At 35.0% G+C, this 20,215-nt stretch overlaps 3 protein-coding genes across 3 annotated transcripts; 1 reads left to right on the top strand and 2 right to left on the bottom strand.

The window, feature by feature from the left end:
• Positions 1 to 731: 731 nt before the first annotated feature.
• On the bottom strand, positions 732 to 3,775 carry LOC114520383. Its single transcript, XM_028540632.1, has 4 exons — positions 3,496 to 3,775; positions 3,313 to 3,438; positions 2,859 to 2,909; positions 732 to 1,372 (listed from the first exon to the last, which is right to left on the bottom strand). The coding sequence occupies exons 1-4, from the start codon at positions 3,773 to 3,775 to the stop codon at positions 732 to 734; spliced, it is 1,098 nt and encodes a 365-aa protein (XP_028396433.1).
• Positions 3,776 to 10,261: 6,486 nt separating this feature from the next.
• LOC114523067 (CDK5 regulatory subunit-associated protein 3-like) lies at positions 10,262 to 15,143 on the top strand. The gene is made up of 17 exons (XM_028543892.1): positions 10,262 to 10,359; positions 10,432 to 10,492; positions 10,716 to 10,847; positions 10,947 to 11,047; positions 11,320 to 11,368; positions 11,538 to 11,626; positions 11,911 to 12,000; positions 12,115 to 12,251; positions 12,443 to 12,551; positions 12,924 to 12,980; positions 13,137 to 13,176; positions 13,374 to 13,538; positions 13,735 to 13,829; positions 14,028 to 14,096; positions 14,185 to 14,321; positions 14,574 to 14,745; positions 14,858 to 15,143. Exons 1-17 carry the CDS (start codon positions 10,354 to 10,356, stop codon positions 14,927 to 14,929), a joined length of 1,581 nt encoding a protein of 526 aa, XP_028399693.1. The 5' UTR covers positions 10,262 to 10,353; the 3' UTR covers positions 14,930 to 15,143.
• A 473-nt stretch (positions 15,144 to 15,616) lies between these two features.
• LOC114523073 (cyclic AMP-dependent transcription factor ATF-2-like) lies at positions 15,617 to 19,919 on the bottom strand. Its single transcript, XM_028543905.1, has 10 exons — positions 19,779 to 19,919; positions 19,544 to 19,637; positions 18,728 to 18,822; positions 18,580 to 18,621; positions 18,251 to 18,485; positions 17,811 to 18,052; positions 16,763 to 16,935; positions 16,392 to 16,463; positions 16,160 to 16,256; positions 15,617 to 15,956 (listed from the first exon to the last, which is right to left on the bottom strand). The coding sequence occupies exons 1-10, from the start codon at positions 19,827 to 19,829 to the stop codon at positions 15,720 to 15,722; spliced, it is 1,338 nt and encodes a 445-aa protein (XP_028399706.1). The 5' UTR covers positions 19,830 to 19,919; the 3' UTR covers positions 15,617 to 15,719.
• Between the last annotated feature and the right edge of the window lie 296 nt (positions 19,920 to 20,215).

Genomic DNA, 20,215 nt, shown 5'->3' with positions numbered 1-20,215 from the left:
TATTTAACTCCAAAAAGAGAGTTGAATTTTTATCACCCCCAAAAAAGGGTAATAGGTGAGTCAAAATAACTCATAAAAGAGGGTTAGATTGCTTAACTCCCCCAAAAGGAGTTAATTCTGCATAGTTAATAAGGTCTAAAAATTATTAACCCCTCAAAGAGAGTTATTTTTACTCCAAAACTATAGTTAAATTTTTAACTCCACTAAAAAAGGATAATGGGAGAGTTAAAATAACTCCCTGAAAATAACAGTGTGGGTAAGTGCAATATATTTGACGTGCATGCATGTATATATATGCATGCTATTATACATCAAACCCTTTTTAGAGAGTTATACTGCAGCAGTGACGTGTAATATTGCCGTTATGCCTACGATATATAATATTTACAAGCAAACATTGATATTAAGAAGTATATCTTTTCGATTGACTTAAGAATTAACTGACATGCATGTAATTATATGAAAAATACAACAATACAACAATATATATATATATATATATATATATATATATATATATATATATATATATATATATATATATATATATGTATATATTGTTGTATTGTTGTATTTTTCATATAATTACATGCATGTCAGTATTATATTATATATATATATATATATAATATAATATATATATAAATATATATATATATATATATATATATATATATATATATATATATATATATATATAATTTGGTAACAACACAACCCTGATGTTCCTCTCATTTCTTAAGGTACATGCAATAAAATGTTTTACGATAATTTGGAAAACGAATAACGTAAATGAGAGGGTTTATTGCAAAATTGAAGTAGTACAACACACCCATAATATTATATAGAGTTTTAAAAACTGTTTTGCTTTCATTATCGTCACCCATGCCTTTGGTTGTTATGGTAACCTGATGAAGGATAATAGGAGGTACCACACAAACAAAGGTGATAAATGCGATTAATATAATTGTTGTCAAGAATCGCTTCTCTTTCAGTATACGCGTTTCTTGATTTCTAGTTGTTGTCGTGTTCGTGAAATTGTGTAACAAAATATTCCGTGATTGCTTTTTCAAACAAAAATATGTTCCTGCGTAGAACAACACGGCAAGCAGAGCGAACGAAGATGATGCATAATTCTTTATTTCTTCGTCTTTCGCTGACACACCAAACATCAACCATTTGAAAAATAATATAGTACCCAAAAGCCAAATCAGCGCTAACCATCCCGCCATAACTTTTGTGTTCATTAATACGCGATGTTTCAGAGGATAGTTGACTATGATATAACGATCCAAGGATATTGAAAATATTGTTATGACTGAGACACGATAATTTACGCCGCAAATATTTCCTAGATATAGACGTGTTTGACCTGTGGGCGTAAAAATAACGTCGAAAAATCCATACAGACATACAAAAGAATCCGACACGGCTAGATTGACGATAAGATAGGTTCCAGTGTTTCTGAAGCATTTCAGAGGATCTTTAATAAAAGCTGCCAGCAATAATACGTGCGAGATGATGCCAGAGAAACAAATTAAAAGATGTGGAGTATCGATGATTTTAAAATTAAAATACTTTCCGTCGGTCGTTGTATGATTCATCTCGCCTTGTGTCAGTTGTGAGATATTTTATCCTGTGTACGTTACTAATGCTGATAGTGGACTGTAAACTAATTGTACGTTCACATTATATCATAAAATAATGAATGCTTGGCACATGGTGTCATGACTCATGGACATGGACGATAAATGTCGATAATCATTTGTGCAAGCACAAGACCGAAAGTCAATTAACGTTTCAACTGTCGCAATTTCTGAACTTTCCCGAGGTTTGCATAAGTCCGTTCTAAAGCACCGAGAACACATTTTATAATTAAATTGTTCAGTACATCATTTACATCATTGACTTTTTATTCAATAACTATTGACTTGAAAATCCTCCCAACAATCTATTTTCGTTTTATTTGTAATTATCGTGCAAAAAACTCTTCGCAGCATTAAGAATTCGAAAAATAAGGAATTTTGCAAATGGACTAAAGCTTCAAAAATTCTTTAAGTATTTTATTAATTTTTAAAAAAATGACATTTACAATGAACTGATTTATCGCGTTTTTAGTCGACTTAAATTTTTTTTAGTTCAGAGCTCTAGGCTGTTCGTATTCTTGAATACTCTACGTTAAATGACAATGGGCATTGTTTCCTGAACATATATAACGACCTTTGGTTTTGACACACGTGCAGCGGATATAGGGGCGGCGCTAGTGTTCTGTTCTTAGAAGGAAGGGTGGTTGTGAGTAAAATCAGGGCATCTATAACATATCTTATAGACGCCCTAGGAAAATTTTGCCAAGCAATGATGTTTATATATTGTCCAGCTTGGAGGATACCGGGCTCGTTGAAGAGCGCGGGTGTTCGACCCTCCCCCCTTCCTTTCCCCCAACGGCCAACCCCTCTTGTCTAGCGGCCGCTGCATCATTTTAGGACTGTTTCCCATTAAGTTCGCTTTGCCAGCGCAGGCGAGGCCGCCTTTGAAAAGCTGCTAGCTCATGTGCATGGGAGTGGCTAGCTGCCCCTGTGATAGACCCTGCCAAGCCAAACAGACCCCTATCTACTTGGCGGTACCATGATATAATTCAAGTTCATCACGTCTTTACTTTAATTTCTCCACTCAGAAATAAACCATGCATATGCATATTAGTTATAAAAACTATATACCACAAAGATTTCTGGTCGCGCCGACTAAGACAGATAAACGTTATCCTTTTGATTTTATTTTTAGATTCGTCTTTTTTGCATCTCGGTTTCGCATCATCAACTAATGTCGAGCATATTCGGAAACTTTTTATTTTCATTTACCTTTAATGTGGATCTCGATCTCATTTCTTAAGATACATGCAATAAAATGTCCTACGATAATTTGGAAAACGAATAAAGTAAATCAGAGGGTTTATTGCAAAATTTATGCTGTATATTGTAAACCCGAAACGTTGAAAGACATTGAAAGCTGTATCGTGTTTATTATCGTTACTCCCGTCTGCAAGTGATCTGATAACCTCATGAACGACCGAAGTTGGTACCACACAAACAAAGGTGATAGATGCGATTAATAAAATCGTTGTCAAGAATCGTTTTTCCTTCAGGATTCGCATCTTATTATTTCTAGTTGTGATCGTGTTCGTGGAATTTTGCAACAAAATATTCCTTGATTGCTTGTTCAGAGAAAAATATGTTCCTGAGTACAACAACACAGCAAGCAGAATGATGGAAGAAAAGACATAATTCGTTATCGTTATGTCCTGAACGGACGTACCAAATATCAACCATTTGAAAGCGAACATAGTACCCAAAACCCAAGTCAGCACTATCCATCCTGCCATAACTTTTGCACTCATTATTACGCGATGTTTCAGAGGATAGTTGATCATTATAAAACGATCTAAAGATATTGAAAGTATCGTTATAAGCGAAACACAATAAAAAACGCCGGTAATACCCTGTAGATATAGTTGCGTTTGTTCGGCCATGAGCGTAGCATTGATTGGTCCAAGCAGACATACGATAAAATCCGACACGGCTAGATTGACGATGAGACAGATACCAGCGTTTCTGAAGCATTTTAGAGGATCTTTAATAAAAGCTGCCAGCAATAATACGTGCGAGACGATGCCAAAGAAAGAGATCAAAATATCTGGTATAGTGATGATATCAAATTTGTAGTACTTTTCGTTCGTGGGTGTATAATTCATCACACCTTGTGAGAGCTTTTCTTCCATAAACAAATGATAAAGATTTGAAATCGTTTACTGAACCCACACACAGTCACATATATCAAATCACTCCGGATATTAAAGTTTATTAAATGTTATATCAATATTTAATAACCACTGCAGTTTTAATTTAGGAATATTAAAAAAAACCCTGAAGATACCAACAATTCATTAATTCTATTCTTTTCTATATAGTTATATAACACCGGTTAAGCTAACTGAGAGTACGTAGGGCTATATTTAAACTTTCATTTCCTTCTCTGGATGAGGGGCCTGTCCACGAACGTTATAATTATACATCTGCATGGAGCAGTTCCATTTGATACCATGCCATGATATCATTTTAGTGCAATCCTTTAGATTTCAGTGTAGTCGTCACAATGCAGACACTTGCATGCCTTTCAATTAGTGGCCCGATTTATATATATTATACTATAGTCTTATAGAGACGGATTATCGGTCTGGACGAATGATCGTCTGAGTATATATATATATATATATATATATATATATATATATATATATATATATAATATATATATATATATATATATATAATATGTATATGTAATAATATATATATGTAATATATATATATATGTAATTTTTCGTATAGTTCGTCGATCCATGCACACAGAAACTCCGTTTCATGTTACTGAGCTACTTGCATGTCAGTCGAGCATCTGCAAAATTTATAACGACGCACTGAAATCTCTCACTTCTTAAGGTACATGTAATTAAATGTTCTACGATAATTTGGAAAACGAATAAAGTAAATCAGAGGGTTTATTGCAAAATTAATGTAGTATATCGCACTCATGAAGTGATGTACGACTTTGAAAGCTGCATTGTGTCTATAATCGCCACCCCCATCTGCAGTTGAACGGATGGCCTGACTAACGATCATAGAAGGTACCACACAAACAAAGGTGATAGATGCGATTAATATAATCGTCGTCAAGAATCGTTTTTCTTTAAGGATGCGATTTTCTTGATTTCTTGTAGTGATTGTGTTCGTGGAATTTTGCATCGAGATATTCCGTGATTGTTTTTTCAAGGAAAAATATGTTCCTGCGTACAACAAGACAGCAAGCAGAATGACTGACGTTAATGAGCAAACTAATATAGGCTTGTCTTTAGATGTCCTATCAAAATAACCAAATATCAGCCATTTAAAAAAGTACATAGTTCCCAAAACCCAAATCAGCACTATCCAGCCTGCCATAACTTTTGCGCCCATTATTACGCGATGTTTCAGTGGATAGTTGACCATTATATAACGATCTAAGGATATTGAAAATATCGTTATAATCGAAACGCTATAACCTACACTGCCAATGCTATTGTTTACATATAGTCGTGTTTGTTCTGTGGGCGTAAAATTAATTTTCCAAGGTCCATACAGACATACGATAACATCCGACACGGCTAGATTGATGATAAGATAGGTTCCAGTGTTTCTGAAGCATTTCAGAGGATCTTTAATAAAAGCTGCCAGCAATAATACGTGCGAGATGATGCCAAGGAAACAAATCAAGCTCTCTGGAATATTTATGACATCAAATTTGAAATACTTCCCGTCCGTGGCTGTAAAATTCATAACGCGCTTGCACACGCGAGAGTCTTCAGTCTTCTGTATGTGTTTTGCTACTAATCCAGAAAGTGTAATACATATAATCATGCATGAAGCATGATCTCATGCATATGTAATTCATTGTTGATTATTTTGGTTATTAAAGCTCATTTTATTCTACTAATATTTATTAAAAACAGTTTTTAATTTAGAAATATCAAAGAAAAGCGTGTCAAATATTCTTTGAATTCATTCGTATTTGTAAGAGTCGCTTTTCATGCAGGGGCGTTTCCGTGGTTTCCAGAGTTATAGGGTTAGGACTATAAACTGTGGTTATATTACAGTGAGGTTGTATAGGATAGAATACTCCCCATCAAGCTACAGGCATAAAAATGGCTTTCTGCAGCTACAGATATTAAAATAACTTTCTGAAGCTACATATGCATGTATAATATGACACTCTCAAGGTACAGATTTGAAAATGACTCTCCAGGACGGTGGAAGCGAGAACCAAAACGTGTTTGGTTTGAGATATGTTATGAATGAATGTAATTTTAAGAAAAGCACCACAACAAACTATATATATGATGATGATGCACATTGCATGAGCATGCATGGTCCTTTGTGCTTTTTATAATGTTTGTCCGAGATATGGACTATATGTACCGTGGGAGATCGAATGGACCGCGATGGAATAATGGAACAACATTCTTTCTAATATCATAGGAACAATGAGCACTAGTGTTTTTTATTCTTTTAGAATAGCTTTATAATTCTTTTTAGAATCAATATTCTTTATGCGCGCGTGTCACATTTTGTACAGACTATACAGTATAGGAATAACATTCATTGTATATACACTTTCTTAGTTATTTATTTAGAGTTGAGGACCACGAGTTCATTATTTTTAATGCAATGTGCTATTCTTGTAAGGAAACAGGCCTGCTTTGCATCATGCCTAACCTTACCGTATATACCTCAATCCTTATTCATGCATTTTGGACATCTTATGTGCCGATGTAATTAGTAATTAGCTACTTTCCTACTACGGTCGTCGAGCTAGCATCTGCAAAATCGAGTAGATCATATATCCGACAGATCTGTTCAAGTCAAAGTCCAGAGTGTGGACTCAAGTGCCAACACTGCACAAAGTATACCCATGCATGCATTGATGCATTATAAACGTCCCGGAATTATTGATTTGCAAACTACGGTTACAGCTAGATCGAATAGCCCGGAATAGGCATGATATAGTATATAGGACTAAGAATCATCTTATACTTTATTAGTTATTTTCAGTTTAAGACCACGTGAAGGTTCATCAATTTTACTTCAAAGCGTTTATTCGCGTTCATTAAATAGCATTGGCCATTGCCTAATGGCCAATGCTATTAACGGCTTAATTAACCGTTATATCTATTAGAAATCTTCCGCACTAGTTTGGGTATTGTTCAACACGGCAGGGATTTTTTGTTGGGAGGCGCAACTGATAACATTGTTATAGGCGCAACTGATAACATTTCTGTTCGTCATTGGGAAATTGCAGGCAACCACAATTCTCTTTTCAGATTCTTATTTTCATTGTATTTAAAAAATTCTTCAAGTCTTTTTTTGTGTCTCCGTTCGCGTCGTCAGCTACTGTCGAGCATCTGCAAAATTTATTTAACTTCAACTGCAAATCTCTCATTTCTTAAGGTACATGCAATTAAATGTTCTACGATATTTTGGAAAACGAATATAGTAAATCAAAGGGTTAATTGCAAAATTAATGTAGAAAATCGCACTCATGAAACCTTTTAGAACTTGTATTGTGAGAACTCTATTGTGTTTATTATCGTCAACACCGTCTGCGGTGGTTATGGTAACCTGATGAACAAGAACAGAAGGTACTAAACAAATAAAGGTAAGAAGTGCGATTAATAAAATTGTTGTCAAGAATCGTTTCTCTTTCAGGATGCGATTTTCTTGATTTCTAGTTGTGATCGTGTTCGTGGCATTTTGTAACAAGATATTCCTTGATTGTTTTCTCAGAGAAAAATATGTTCCTGAGTACAGCAACACAGCAAGCAGAATGGTTGAAGTTATTGCGAACTTAAATATAGACGTGTCATTAGGTTTCCTACCAAATATCAACCATTTGAAAAAGTACGTAGCACCCAAAACCCAAATCAGCACTATCCAGCCTGCCATAACTTTTGCACTCATTAAAACGCGATGTTGCAGCGCATAGTTAACCATTATAAAACGATCTAAGGATATTGAAAGTATCGTTATAACCGAAATACTATAACCTATGCTAGAAAAACTTTCTAGGTATAATCGTATTTGTTCTGTTGGCGTAAAATTCATTCTCCAAGGTCCATACAGAGTACAGACATACGAAAAAATCCGACACGGCTAGATTGACCATAAGATAGGTTCCAGTGTTTCTGAAGCATTTCAGAGGATCTTTAATAAAAGCTGCAAACAATAATACGTGCGAGATGATGCCGAAGAAACAAATCAAGTTTTGTGGAGTATTGATGACATCAAATTTGAAATACTTTTCATCCGTGGCTGTATAATTCATCACGCCTTGTGAGAGTTATTCTTCTGCACATGTACAATCATGTGTTTTGCCACCGTATAATTCCAAAAATGCAGTACATAATGATGATCACATGAATAATTAATTATTGATCATTTTGGTTATTAAAGCTCATTTTTTCTATCGATATTTATTAAAAACAGTTTTAATTTAGAAATGTCAAAGAAGAGCGTGTCAAGAATTCTTTAAATTCATTCGTATTTAAAAGTGTCGCTTATCAGGGGAGTTCCATATATATGCATCATGCATGGTCCAATATATAGCAATAGGTTTAGCATTATAAACTGCGGTTATATTTATATATAGAGTGATGTTGTAAGATAAAATGATATGGATATTAAAAGGGCTCTTAAAAGGTACATATACAGTATATAATATAAAAATGACTCGATAAAATTTTGAAATTTATAACCTCTTGGAGACGCGATTTACTACTCGCCAGCTCTTCGGCACACTGCGCCGCATGCATTTAATTGTAATTTTTTTATATGTGATATTTATTTAAAGTTTAGGGTGACAAGTTCGTTAGTTTTACTGCCATGTTTTATTTTTTTACAAGAATATAGCCTTCCGATGCTTTGGCTTGTATACCCTACCTTATTGGGGTAACACACCTTTTTACGGCTTGTATACCCCACCTTATTGGGGTAACAGACCTTTTTACTCGCTCTAACGTAGGCCTCGATTTTCCCTTTTGCGTCGCGAGTTTACGAAAATCACGCGTGGGCGGAACGAAGTCTTCGAACGAATCGAAATCGTCCTAGGATCGTTTCTCGCGCGGGTATCACGAACATGTCATAACACCAACAATTAGGCGTTACAAGCTCAAGCGAGATAACTGTAGCCCGAGTGAACGCCTAAGCAGGCGTCTTGTTGTATTTTAGCTTCATTATTGTCAAGTATCTGCAAAATCTTTTTATTTATTAAAACGCACATCACTCATTTCTTAAGGTACATGCAATAAAATGTTTTACGATAATTTGGAAAACGAATAACGTAAATGAGAGGGTTTACTGAATAATTGAAGTAGTACAACACACCCATAATATTATTAAGGGTTTTTGAAACTGTTTTGCTTTCATCATCGTCACCCATGCCTTTAGTTGTTATGGTTATCTGACGAACGATAATAGGAGGTACCACACAAACAAAGGTGATAAATGCGATTAATAAAATCGTCATCAAGAATCGCTTCTCTTTCAGAATCCGTATTTCTTGATTTCTAGTAGTGATCGTGTTCGTGGAATTTTGTAACAAAATATTCCTTGATTGCTTTTTCAGAGAGAAATATGTTCCTAAGTACAACAACACAGCAAGCAGAATGATAGAAGAACATACGTAATTCAGCATAGGTTCGTCTCCAGCTGACACACCAAATATCAACCATTTGAAAAGGTACATAGTACCCAAAACCCAAATCAGCACTATGCATCCCACCATAACTTTTGCACTCATTATTACGCGATGTTTCAGAGGATAGTTGATCATTATAAAACGATCTAAAGATATTGAAAATATCGTTATAACTGAAACACTGTAACAAACGCTACCAAAATATCCAAAATATAATCGCATTTGTTCTGTTGGCGTAAAATTAACTTTCCAAGGTCCAAACAGACATACGATAACATCCGACACGGCTAGATTGACGATAAGATAGGTTGCAGTGTTTCTGAAGCATTTCAGAGGATCTTTGATAAAAGCTGCCAGTAATAATGCGTGCGAGATAATGCCGAAGAAACAAATCAAGTTCTGCGGAATATTTACGACATCAAATTTGAAATAGTTTCCGTCCGTGGCTGTAAAATTCATAACGCATGCACACGTATTAGAGTCTTTCTTCTGTATGTGTTTTGCTACTAGTAATTAATAATGATAAATAACTAGGAAAATGTAAGACATAACACATATATAATGATCAGTCAAGATAAAGTTTATTTCATATTAATATTTTATAACCACAGTTCTAATTTAGGAATATTAAAGAAAAATATGTCAATATGAAGTTTAATACATCTTCGTTGCTTTTCAGGGCATGCAGGCCGGCTGGTGCAGTTTCTATATGTATACAAACTTAGGACTATATATTAACACTGCAGAAATCACTGGTTCACAATTGTGCATTTCTGTATCACTATCAAAAAGAAACTATTGATTAATACGTATTCTGTTATCTTTTGAAGTTTTGACAGCTCATCCATCATACACATCTTACAACGTACAGCTTCGACAAGTGAAGTGAAGTGACACTCTTTCTTTGACAGCCTACACGAAGTATAGCATCTGGATCCGCTGATTGGTTTGTTTACGATACTGTCAGGTTCAGAAACAAAGAAACGTGTACTATGTAAAAATAAAGAAAGATAAATTTTATGTACTTTGGTGTTAAATTTTAGTTCCTTCTATTTCAAGAATCTTTTTAAAATGCAGGTATGATCCGACTCTGAAAGATTATTCCATCAAAACTTACTGGTAAACTCACCTTTATATCGATCGCTTTAGGATGAAGCAGTGAGTGAGCGACAGAGTCTTCCAATTGATATCTATTACAATAAACTTCTTGGTGAGTATTAGGGAAGAATTTGTTATAGGATATAAAATTGAATAATGTGTGCCTACGTAATGACTAGACGGCATAGTTGAAAAAGACGCTGGTCTCAACGAGTCCTTCTGACAGTTCACAAAAGGGTGCAGCCAATCACACAAAAAGACGTACCCCTGGTGTGGTGATAAAGCTACTTTGAGCCTTATTTAAGCTTTAATTCATTCATTAACATTTATTTCAGAATGGTTGATTGACCGTCGACATTGCCAACCAAAATGGCAAGATTCAGCCCTTGTGATAAGAGAAAAGATTAATGAAGCTATTCAAGACATGCCTGCTGTTGATGAAATCATGCAACTTCTGTCTGGCAGTTGTATGTATTCTTCATAATCAGTATTTACTATGGGATACTATGGGATATAGATAATAACTCCAACTGTTGCAGTCAGCAGTTTAATTTTTTTTCCTATAGATATAAATTATTTCCATTGCGTAAGAATTGTAGAATTATTGAAAGTATCAGAATCTGCAACCAAAAATATTTTTGGAAGATATTCATCTAAAAGAATGAAGGTACATGATTTAGTTATTATGTTGAGTTAATAAGTTAATAAATGTTTATTAACTCAATGTTTATTAATTTAAAATAATTCACAACCTCTTATTGTTACAGTGTATAACTTATTGTTACCAGTATACTTATATAACTTTTTCATTTCATGAAGTATACATTGTGACGTACATTACTTATAAATTATAATCATGTTCACAAAAAGATTTGAGGTTGTATATATTGACTGTTGCTAATAAATTTTAATTTTGTGTGCATGGTATACTTTTTTTAGGATTGGTTAGAAATCTTACAACTGTATGAAACTGATAATTTGGGCTTAGGTATAATCTATATATTTATTGCTATAGATAAGTGACAACACAATGCATGAAACTATTCTTATTCACTCTTCACTTTAAAATCCTTTTTGTTAAAAAAGTTCCAGTGAAATAGCCTGCTATTTTTAAACGGTATTTTACTGACACAAGTTTGGTAATTGAATTTTTTAAGCTGAGGCAAGTCATATGCTAATACGAAATGTAAACTATGAAATTCCTTCATTAAAAAGACAAATTGCTAAAGATCAACAAACACAAAGGGTAAGTAATTTTCTGACAAAAATTTTATACAAATGGTTTGTACCATTCAATATGCTTCCCCCTCCCCTCCTTATGCTCCAATGAATTCATATTGAATTAAATGAAAAAGTTTTCAGGAACAAAATCGCTTGAAACAGATACATTCATGATACTGTATTCATCACTTTATAGACTTCCGTTTTTTAGCAGGTCTAAGTTGATTTCATGGGCACATTGAACCTTTCAGCTTATTTTCTTTTGGACTTGAGATTTTCATGTAATAGAGTATGTGCACATCATTCCAGGATTGTACAAGAAAAGAAAGCGAATATGCATTAAATGCAAATAACTTTAAAGAAAAATATCATCATGTTTGCAAACAGATGGGGATCAAGGTAAGATCTTCTGAAATCTGAAACATTGTAATTCATAATAAACAAATAATTATAATAATGATCTAATATATGTATGTATATGTGCAATCTACAGTTAATATCTAATATATTTAGGGTACTGATATAAGAGAGGAACTTCTCTTGTTATTGAATGATTTACCAATGCTCTATGATGATGTGTGTGGTAAAACTACAAGATTAAATGATATTCTACATTTTTATGTGGCTTTTGTGGATTTCATTTCTCCTCGGTAAGCCCTATGAGTTGTCCGAGCAATGGCCCAAAAACAATAAAATATGGGTTGACATGTTTTTAAAAAACAATGCTTGTTTACTCATCGGGTAGTGAACCTTAACCGTTAAAATATGGCTAACAGGGCAGCAAGAATGAACAATTTGGGAGCCATATATCCTAAGATATATATATTGTAATGTTGTATAGGAAGGATGAGAGTGCACGGAAGAACAAGGACTTGTGTCCAGTAATATGCCACATAATGGAACATGGAAATACATCTGTTTACCAATGGAGAACTGGGAATATTCCAACGGTAATTTAGTGTGTAATGGATTTATTGACAAAAGTCCCGCTTTCCTGCTCCTAGTCACTCACATTTCACTGAGCAATAGGGTTATAACAACTTAAGGGACATAACACAGTCATAGAGTGCCCGAGTCCAGCCCGACCTTCATTGGCGTTTCTCGTACTAAAGCTGGCAACATGGAAACGAGGGAGTCCGGTCAAAAGTTGGGTTAACGGGAAAGCCTATTATTCACTATGTAATAAATGCCATTAATTCATAAGCTATCTAATGATTGTATGCATGATTTCTGCCTAGAAATGGCAAGTTGCAACTTTTCTCCCCTTTATTCGTATTTTTATTTTTTTCCTCTATTTGCATATTTGTTGCTGTTTATTATAGCTTATTATCAATCCAGACCAGGAAAACGAAACAACAGACAACACAGAATCATCAGAGGTTAGCTACTCTTCTGACGGCATTTATAGACCTTTATAAAAAGTCTGCTCTGACAAAAATCACTCAGAAGCATGTTTGATTTGTTTGACCAATCAGAAGCACTAATTGCACTCGAGGCAGCTGCCATAGCTATATGGATCTGTAAATTCATTTTAGATAAACTGGGATATTACGGATGATACCTCGAAGGGCGAAGGTACGGTAAAAGCTCGAAAAAGTGAATTTGCGCCTAATGAATCTGCGCTATAGTAATCCAATTAAATGGAGCCATTAAAAAACTGTTTGAAGTTGCATCGATCCAGCCGAACCATTGTCCTAAATGCCTGGTTTCCATTCAGTTGTAACCGTCGTAAAAACACCACTGCAGAAGTTTTTTTATTCATTTTTTATAAGAAAATGGTGCTATTGATTTTGGTGAAAATATCGATTTTGGTGATAATATCGAAAGTATTGATTATGGCGATAATATTGATTTTGGCGATAATATTGATTATGGAAATGGAGATGGACAAGCAATAGACTTTGGAGATTCTATTTCAAATGAAATAAAAATTGAAGGTAAAATAGATTTTTAACTTGCACCAAGTCACATGTACTTCGCAATGCAATTATTGTAACCGAAGTTCAGTATATATATTGAGGTCAGAATCGTTGGCGTTTCTACCGGTATATACATATGATTGAGGTTCCCTCTCCTTAAGATGCACATTTGTGTACAACATCCAATGTAAAATGCTTCTCTTATATATTGTAGACTCTGGTGATGATGGCATAGCTCAAGGTACGGATGCCTTAACCATGCTGGCCTATCCACAAACCAGGAATAGTTATATCGACGAAGTTTTAGAGGTGTGTAGAATCTCGTTGAACTATGCATATACAATCGTTTTCTTGACCCATCAAAAGACGGACGATCGAAGATTGTATACGTCAAAAACATCCTCACCTACAAACCATCAAAATATCGCGTTGTCGCAAAATGATTTTTATTGGCTGTTTGTCAGTTTTCACTAAGATACCGGTACTCAAAAAAATGTAATTTTACAGCTTCAAGCGTTCCTGGATCAAAGATTGAAAGAAATGGAAGATGATACGAATATTTTGTCTTCTAATCAGGTTAATATATTTACATGTAAAGCTGCGCTATGGTAGTCTTCGCATCAAAAATGTTGTCCTCAATTTTTTTTCGGTCTTCTACTATTAGTTTCAGTCTTCTCGCGATATCCTACAAAGACAATCACGTGAGAGTGTCCAAGCGATGAAAGATCAAATCGATGACATTGTAAACGTTTTAACATCAGTCAAAATACAAAACTTGTTTTTAATAAAAGCCTCGCCAAGGTAATGTTGTAGCCCTATGTGTTCATCTAGACGCAGCCTGATTTTAAACCAAAATTTAATTAAATACTGAAATATTTGTATGCATTTGTACTCTTCTGGTCGACCTCTTCGAATTTTTTACTTCAAATACCTTGTCTGACTGCGAGGTTGACATTTCCCTACACAAAAAAGGAAAGGAAACAAGTAGGAAACAGGCTTGTACACTGACTGAATGACGTTGGTTCGCTGTTCAATTTTCAAGTTTCTTTATAGATACGTTGACCGCTTAACGGAATCCCTACAACATAAACTGAAGTTATCCGAAAAGATGCAAGCTTCGTGCAAAGTTTTAGCTGAAAGAAAACGAGAAGCCGCGGCTCATCAAAGTGAACTGGAACCAAAACTTGACGTCATTGTGACGAAGACTAAACAACTACAGCAACAGGTATGTCATATAGGAGTTAGAACAGCCACATAAAACAGCAGTATGTTCTTCTACGACATACTGTACATATTTCACGATGAATACGATTCTAATAAGAGCATGCACGTTTTAGATTTCTGAAGAAATTTCCAAGAAATACGACAACAGGATTGTGAATATTATGGGTGAAGTAAACTCTATATAAAAATTGCATTTCAACAACAATTATACATTCGAAGCAATGTACGTCAACAGATTTCTACTTTGGATCGACTATTAATATTGAAAACATTTAGGGTCAATAGGCATAGTAGACGTATTTATTGACAAAATTCCGTGAATGCTGAGAGCGATAACTATTCTATCGGCGATAACTGACGAAAACTGACGTGCTTTGTTATCGCCGACAGTTGGTGACATGAGAACTTGTCTTATTGGGAGAATATGCTAGCCACTCAGAACACTGCATCTCAAAAACAAGATGGCAGCGATTACTACAAAACAACTGAAATACGTAATCGGCGACGTTTTTCTTACTGCTCATAATAAGTTTCTAAATTGCTATGAAAGAATATTTTAGAACTCAAAACTGCCAACGTAGGTATTTTATTAAACAGGCATTTTAAAATATTAATATACTCTAATGAGAGCTAGCTGTTGTAATTTGTTGTGACAAACGCTGAATTCGTCACTGCGTAGATCGAACAAGGATGGAAAATAAAATTATATAGAATAAGTAAAGATTGTGTGAAAAGCCGAGTTAGCGTTCCAGTTCACATAGAGTTCACTGGCTCTGCTTCACTGAAGCCGAGCGAATACCCTGGGAACGACGTTGCGTTTTGGTTGCGTTATAATAAAAATAGATGACCAGCACTCTCCCCATCCAAATAGATCGATACTTGAAAACGATACGATTACATTATATATATATTGAGTTTTCTTTGATTAAATAATGTGTTATTTATACAGTATAATTCACGTCCTATGAATGCTCGTCATATATTACACGACGTTTCTCTGTCCGCTGTCACAAAAGCTCGTTCTGCCATTTGAGTGAGAGCTTCAGCACTTTGTTGTTCACTACCGGAGATATCAATGACGACTTGATTGCTCAGTTGCTCAAATAATCCAGGATTGGTTTTTTGCTGGTTTATCGATAGCGGACAATCTCGATGAGCCAAGAGCAGTGCTTTCAGTTCCGCAACCTCGTGCTTCAGGAAGGAAATCTCGTTCTAAAGAAAGGTTTAACGAAATAAGGTATCACAGGCAATAAATACATGCATGCTCGTAAGTCGTAAATTCAAGTTAGTTTTTAATCTTGAAGTTAAACTAAGCGCCTGTGACAGAGCATATAGAAATTTTACAGTGAAATTACAACCAGTTCTTCTTCAAATCTGGTAAACTATGCTCGTAAATATTACAGAGTTTTACCGACCTGTAATTGGCTGTTTAATTCTGACATTTCTTCAGCTTTCTTCTCCAATGCATTTATCCACATTTTACGTTTTTCTCTACAGCGAGTTGCTGCCGCTCTAAAATCGTAAGAGGCTTAAAATAAGTCAAGAAACGTTTCGAAAGAAATTTCCCTCGGCGGAAAATACCGGAAATTTATCGCGGAACAATGGCCAATGCAAGATTTACTTTATTTTAACATGAACACCACCAACCTGTTTCTTTCTAGGAATTTTTCGCGTTTTTCATCGGGTGTTAAATCCTCTTGTGATCGACGATTTCGTTTTCTAAGTAAGAATTAAGATCAAAATTGGGACCTTCATATTCAACCTTTGACGGGCTAACAAAATTAATTTTCATGCAATTAATTTGCATGTAAATTGAGTTTGTTACGATCCTCTACTTAACTAGGAATTTTAAGATCTTAACAGGATCTAGGGTACTGTGTTATTTAGGGTACTGTAAGAGCTTTTAGATTTAAGATTTCTACCAGCGTGCGGATGGCAGAAGCTGTATCACACAGAGTTGCCAGATTACTGGATAAGTAAGCCAAACGTTGTTGTAGACGGTGTCTGACAATCCTTACATTGGTTTTGCATCTCTCTCTTTCGACACGTCATCGTTCTCGGAATTCTGGCTCGGCGAAGGCCTTTTCACAACAGAAACCGCTTCGTCCATAGCCTGATTTATAATATTTCCAAGGTTTGTTTTAACATCCTTGCCTTGCGACTGTTGAATACGAATGGTTTCCTTTAATATCTATGAGAAAACAAATTAAAATAAAAATAAATATACAGTGCATGACTGGTATATTTAGTTATTGAACACAGAACAAATTTCCTGACGGGTAAAGGCGTTTAGCTTAAACGGTGCATGAATAATTTCAAAATGGAAAACAAAATCTATTTATTGAACAACTAAGCTGAAATATTTCGATGTAAATAGTTTAATTTTCAATGGAAGTACATATTTAAAACATAAGATGTCGTTTCTGTCATTCACAAAATGTATGAGAGTATTTTTAAACTTCGCTTATCTACCGTTTAAGCTAAACGCCTTTCGAACAACCGGTCCCTGGTATTTATCTACCTGTGTTTAAAATGTAGCTACCTCTGATCGCAGAAAGTTGTGATGAACAAAGATCACGAAACCGGCAGTATGCACCTCGTATGCAAACTAACCATTCAACATGTGGTTTGAAAATGTGGTAAATTTACATACGTATGTACAAAGCAAAGAGGGGGCTGTACTCTGTATACCACATGGTATGGTGTTTTGTGTAGGAAACTTTGAATGTAAATTTAGATAATAAGAGCAACCCGTACGTTAAAGGCTGCACATTAACGTCAAATCAAAGCTGTTGCATAAAAAGAGTAAGTATATTTATACATGTAAACCAAACGCTCAACAAAGGTGATGCAAAGTTCCCGACAGCACAGGCATAAAAATTAAAGCAGCACGTGAGAACAATTGAATAACTCGTGAACGTAGATATTACCATCGCCTGAGATAAAATTACGTTAGTTTAAGCGTACGTTTTCACTTCAAATTTGACCCTTCACAACCAATGTGATAATGTATCCTTGCAAACCTTGTGTTCAACTCTTCCTCAAACGCATCTCATTGTATCTCACCTGTTTTGCACTTTTTACAAAGGAGCCAGACTTCCCAGTTCCAGTTGGCGTTACAACAATAGCTCGGGTTGGAATGGAATGGACATTGGCATTGCTAACTATAGTAAGTGGAGCGGGGGTGGCCTTTGGTACGGCATTACCAGGGTGGGCAATAAATGGCGGGATGACTTTGCGAGTACTGGTATTCCTGTTTCGGGTAACCAAAACCGAGACAGTCGGGGATTTAACTTGAACCTTTGTTTCTAAAATATATTTTGAGAAACCTTTATGGCATATTTACAATAATGACATACCTATCCCTAGCCAGGGTTTTTTGTTTTGTAATAAACATTTTAGGAATCTACACGCTATCCAAGTAAGGCAGACACTGACCCTATAGAACTAAGCTATTTGGTATTTCTAATGAAGAAGAACATTTTATTGTACTGTAGTATTAATACCTTGTCCAGAATGCTCAGAAGCCTGTGCAGTTTGACTTAAAAAGTCAGTGGCATTCGGTATTGCACCATTACGTCCATCAATTACTACAGTATGGGCTGCAGGAGGGGCATTGATCCCAGAGTCACCTGCATCAGTCTGATCAGTAACAATATCAATCACTTTCTTTGGCACAGGCAATTCTGGGACAGGCGTGTTAACTGGGACAGGCGTGTTAACAACTGAATTTTCCACACTCTAAATGCACATTTTGAGTATAAATACAAATTTACACAAATGATACTCTGCACATATCTTTACTAATGATTTTTTCAACAACAAAAAACTCTACCTTCTTTTCATGTGGTTGTTTTGTCGTTGCTGTACTAAATTCCTAAAATCAGGATAAAAGAAGTCATTGATGCTCAATGCAGATGATGTTCTGTGCTATAAATATATTTGCATTCTGGTAATCCTGTAGTGGTAGATACAGAACATACTCTATCAAATGGATTCTCATTGTTTTCACCCAGTTCATCAAACAATCCTTCTTCCTCACAGTTCTTTAAAAATCTTGTTGGTGTTGGAGTTTGATCTAAAGACGTTTATGAATTATATACGCTGTCAATTTGTAAATGAAAATTCCATTTCACAGAATAAGAATAAACCATCTTGGTATATATAAAAGGTCAAATTACAATTTGCACAGTTGTTTAAACAAAATGAATTTTTACTAAAAAAGCTGTTGCCAAGTACACTTAGATGGTAGATGAGTCTGGATGTTGTTGAATTAAACTTTAGATTTTCATTGTATTATTTATTGGGCTATTTATAGGACCGGGTTAAATAGCCAAAATGCATAGTTGTCAGACTAGCAAATGTCCAACTGTGTTAGCCTGTGCACAGATGTTCCAAACCAAAACCTTTTTGACACACCCATCTACTGGTATACTGTATCAGGTCTAATTGAAGTTAGTCTATTAAATCAATAAACCTCTACCATACACCCTCTATCACGTATTTCAATGTGTTCTAACGTATTGTTTCATATAATTTTTTATTGCAAGAAGGCTTTAATATTATATGCAATTTATTTAGTGTTATGTAGTAAATTTATCAATAAAATTTATCTCCTCCCAAATATATTAGACAACGTAGCACAAGCCTGGTCAGAATACCCACTTACAGTAAAAGTAAAACACGAAAATCGAGCGTTTCATATATTATGAGATATGATATGTTCTAAACCTAATCCGAAAATCGAGCAGATGCGCCTTTATATTTTTAAAAATTAAAATAAAGCAACGTCATCTTACCGGGAATACTGTCTTCGCCTTTCTTGCCGCTTATTTTTACTCTCAATGAATGAGTTTGACGATGTATCATTAGACGATCATTGTTCGTGAATGTCTATGAAAATAGGGCAAAAACCTCGACATTACATAAGAGTTTAGTGTTAGACTGACGTCAGTTTATCCCAACGAAATGACCTCATCTTTTCGAAAGCATGCTGCTATATTGTGATAAAATGGTTTCGAGTTCTGTACAAACCTGGCCGCATCCCGGAACTTTACAGGCAAATGGTTTGTCATTGTCACCCATGTTTCTTTTCTCTTCTTGTCCTCGTTCGAAAAAGGCCCTCAGTGCTCCGACACAACCTAGACAATAACGATTAATAATACACGAATCGCTTCGAAGTCGAAGAGGAAGGGAGCTTGTGAAGATATCGAGGAAAAAATACCGTGGGGAGAGTTTAAACACGTTTGATAGCTTCAGGAGAATAAAGTACAAAAATAAAACAAATGTAAGTTATATTCATATTGTATACCTTATAAAATCTTTAAAAGAAATGATTTTATTAATGTTTTAAAATCTCAAATATGGCGTCTCCTTGTCTATTTATAAACAATTGACGTAATGCAAAGTTTGGCAGAGAGCCTCGATTTCATACATGGGACCACTGTTGTGCTACACGTTTTTTTTGCATC

The sequence above is a fragment of the Dendronephthya gigantea genome, unplaced genomic scaffold (genome assembly GCF_004324835.1).
Source record: "Dendronephthya gigantea isolate DGI-Jeju-01 unplaced genomic scaffold, DenGig_1.0 000000F, whole genome shotgun sequence".
Lineage (NCBI taxonomy): Eukaryota > Metazoa > Cnidaria > Anthozoa > Malacalcyonacea > Nephtheidae > Dendronephthya > Dendronephthya gigantea.
The sequence above is the reverse complement of the archived record's forward strand: the minus strand, read 5'-3'. Positions and strand labels throughout refer to the sequence as shown.

Excerpts from the sequence above, each read along its gene's own strand:
- LOC114520383 (XM_028540632.1), bottom strand. The coding sequence starts at position 3,775 with ATGGAAGAAAAGCTCTCACAAGGTGTGATGAATTATACACCCACGAAC. Across the intron at positions 2,910-3,312 it reads TTTCAAATGGTTGATATTTG|GACATTTTATTGCATGTATC; the intron begins GTACGTCCGTTC and ends AAATTATCGTAG. Across the intron at positions 1,373-2,858 it reads GATCGAGATCCACATTAAAG|GTCAAACACGTCTATATCTA; the intron begins GTAAATGAAAAT and ends TTACGCCCACAG.
- LOC114523067 (XM_028543892.1), top strand. Across the intron at positions 13,539-13,734 it reads AAATGAAATAAAAATTGAAG|ACTCTGGTGATGATGGCATA; the intron begins GTAAAATAGATT and ends TATATATTGTAG. Across the intron at positions 14,097-14,184 it reads ATATTTTGTCTTCTAATCAG|TTTCAGTCTTCTCGCGATAT; the intron begins GTTAATATATTT and ends TTCTACTATTAG.
- LOC114523073 (XM_028543905.1), bottom strand. The coding sequence starts at position 19,829 with ATGGGTGACAATGACAAACCATTTGCCTGTAAAGTTCCGGGATGCGGC. Across the intron at positions 19,638-19,778 it reads AAGTTCCGGGATGCGGCCAG|ACATTCACGAACAATGATCG; the intron begins GTTTGTACAGAA and ends CTATTTTCATAG. Across the intron at positions 18,486-18,579 it reads AACAACCACATGAAAAGAAG|AGTGTGGAAAATTCAGTTGT; the intron begins GTAGAGTTTTTT and ends ATGTGCATTTAG.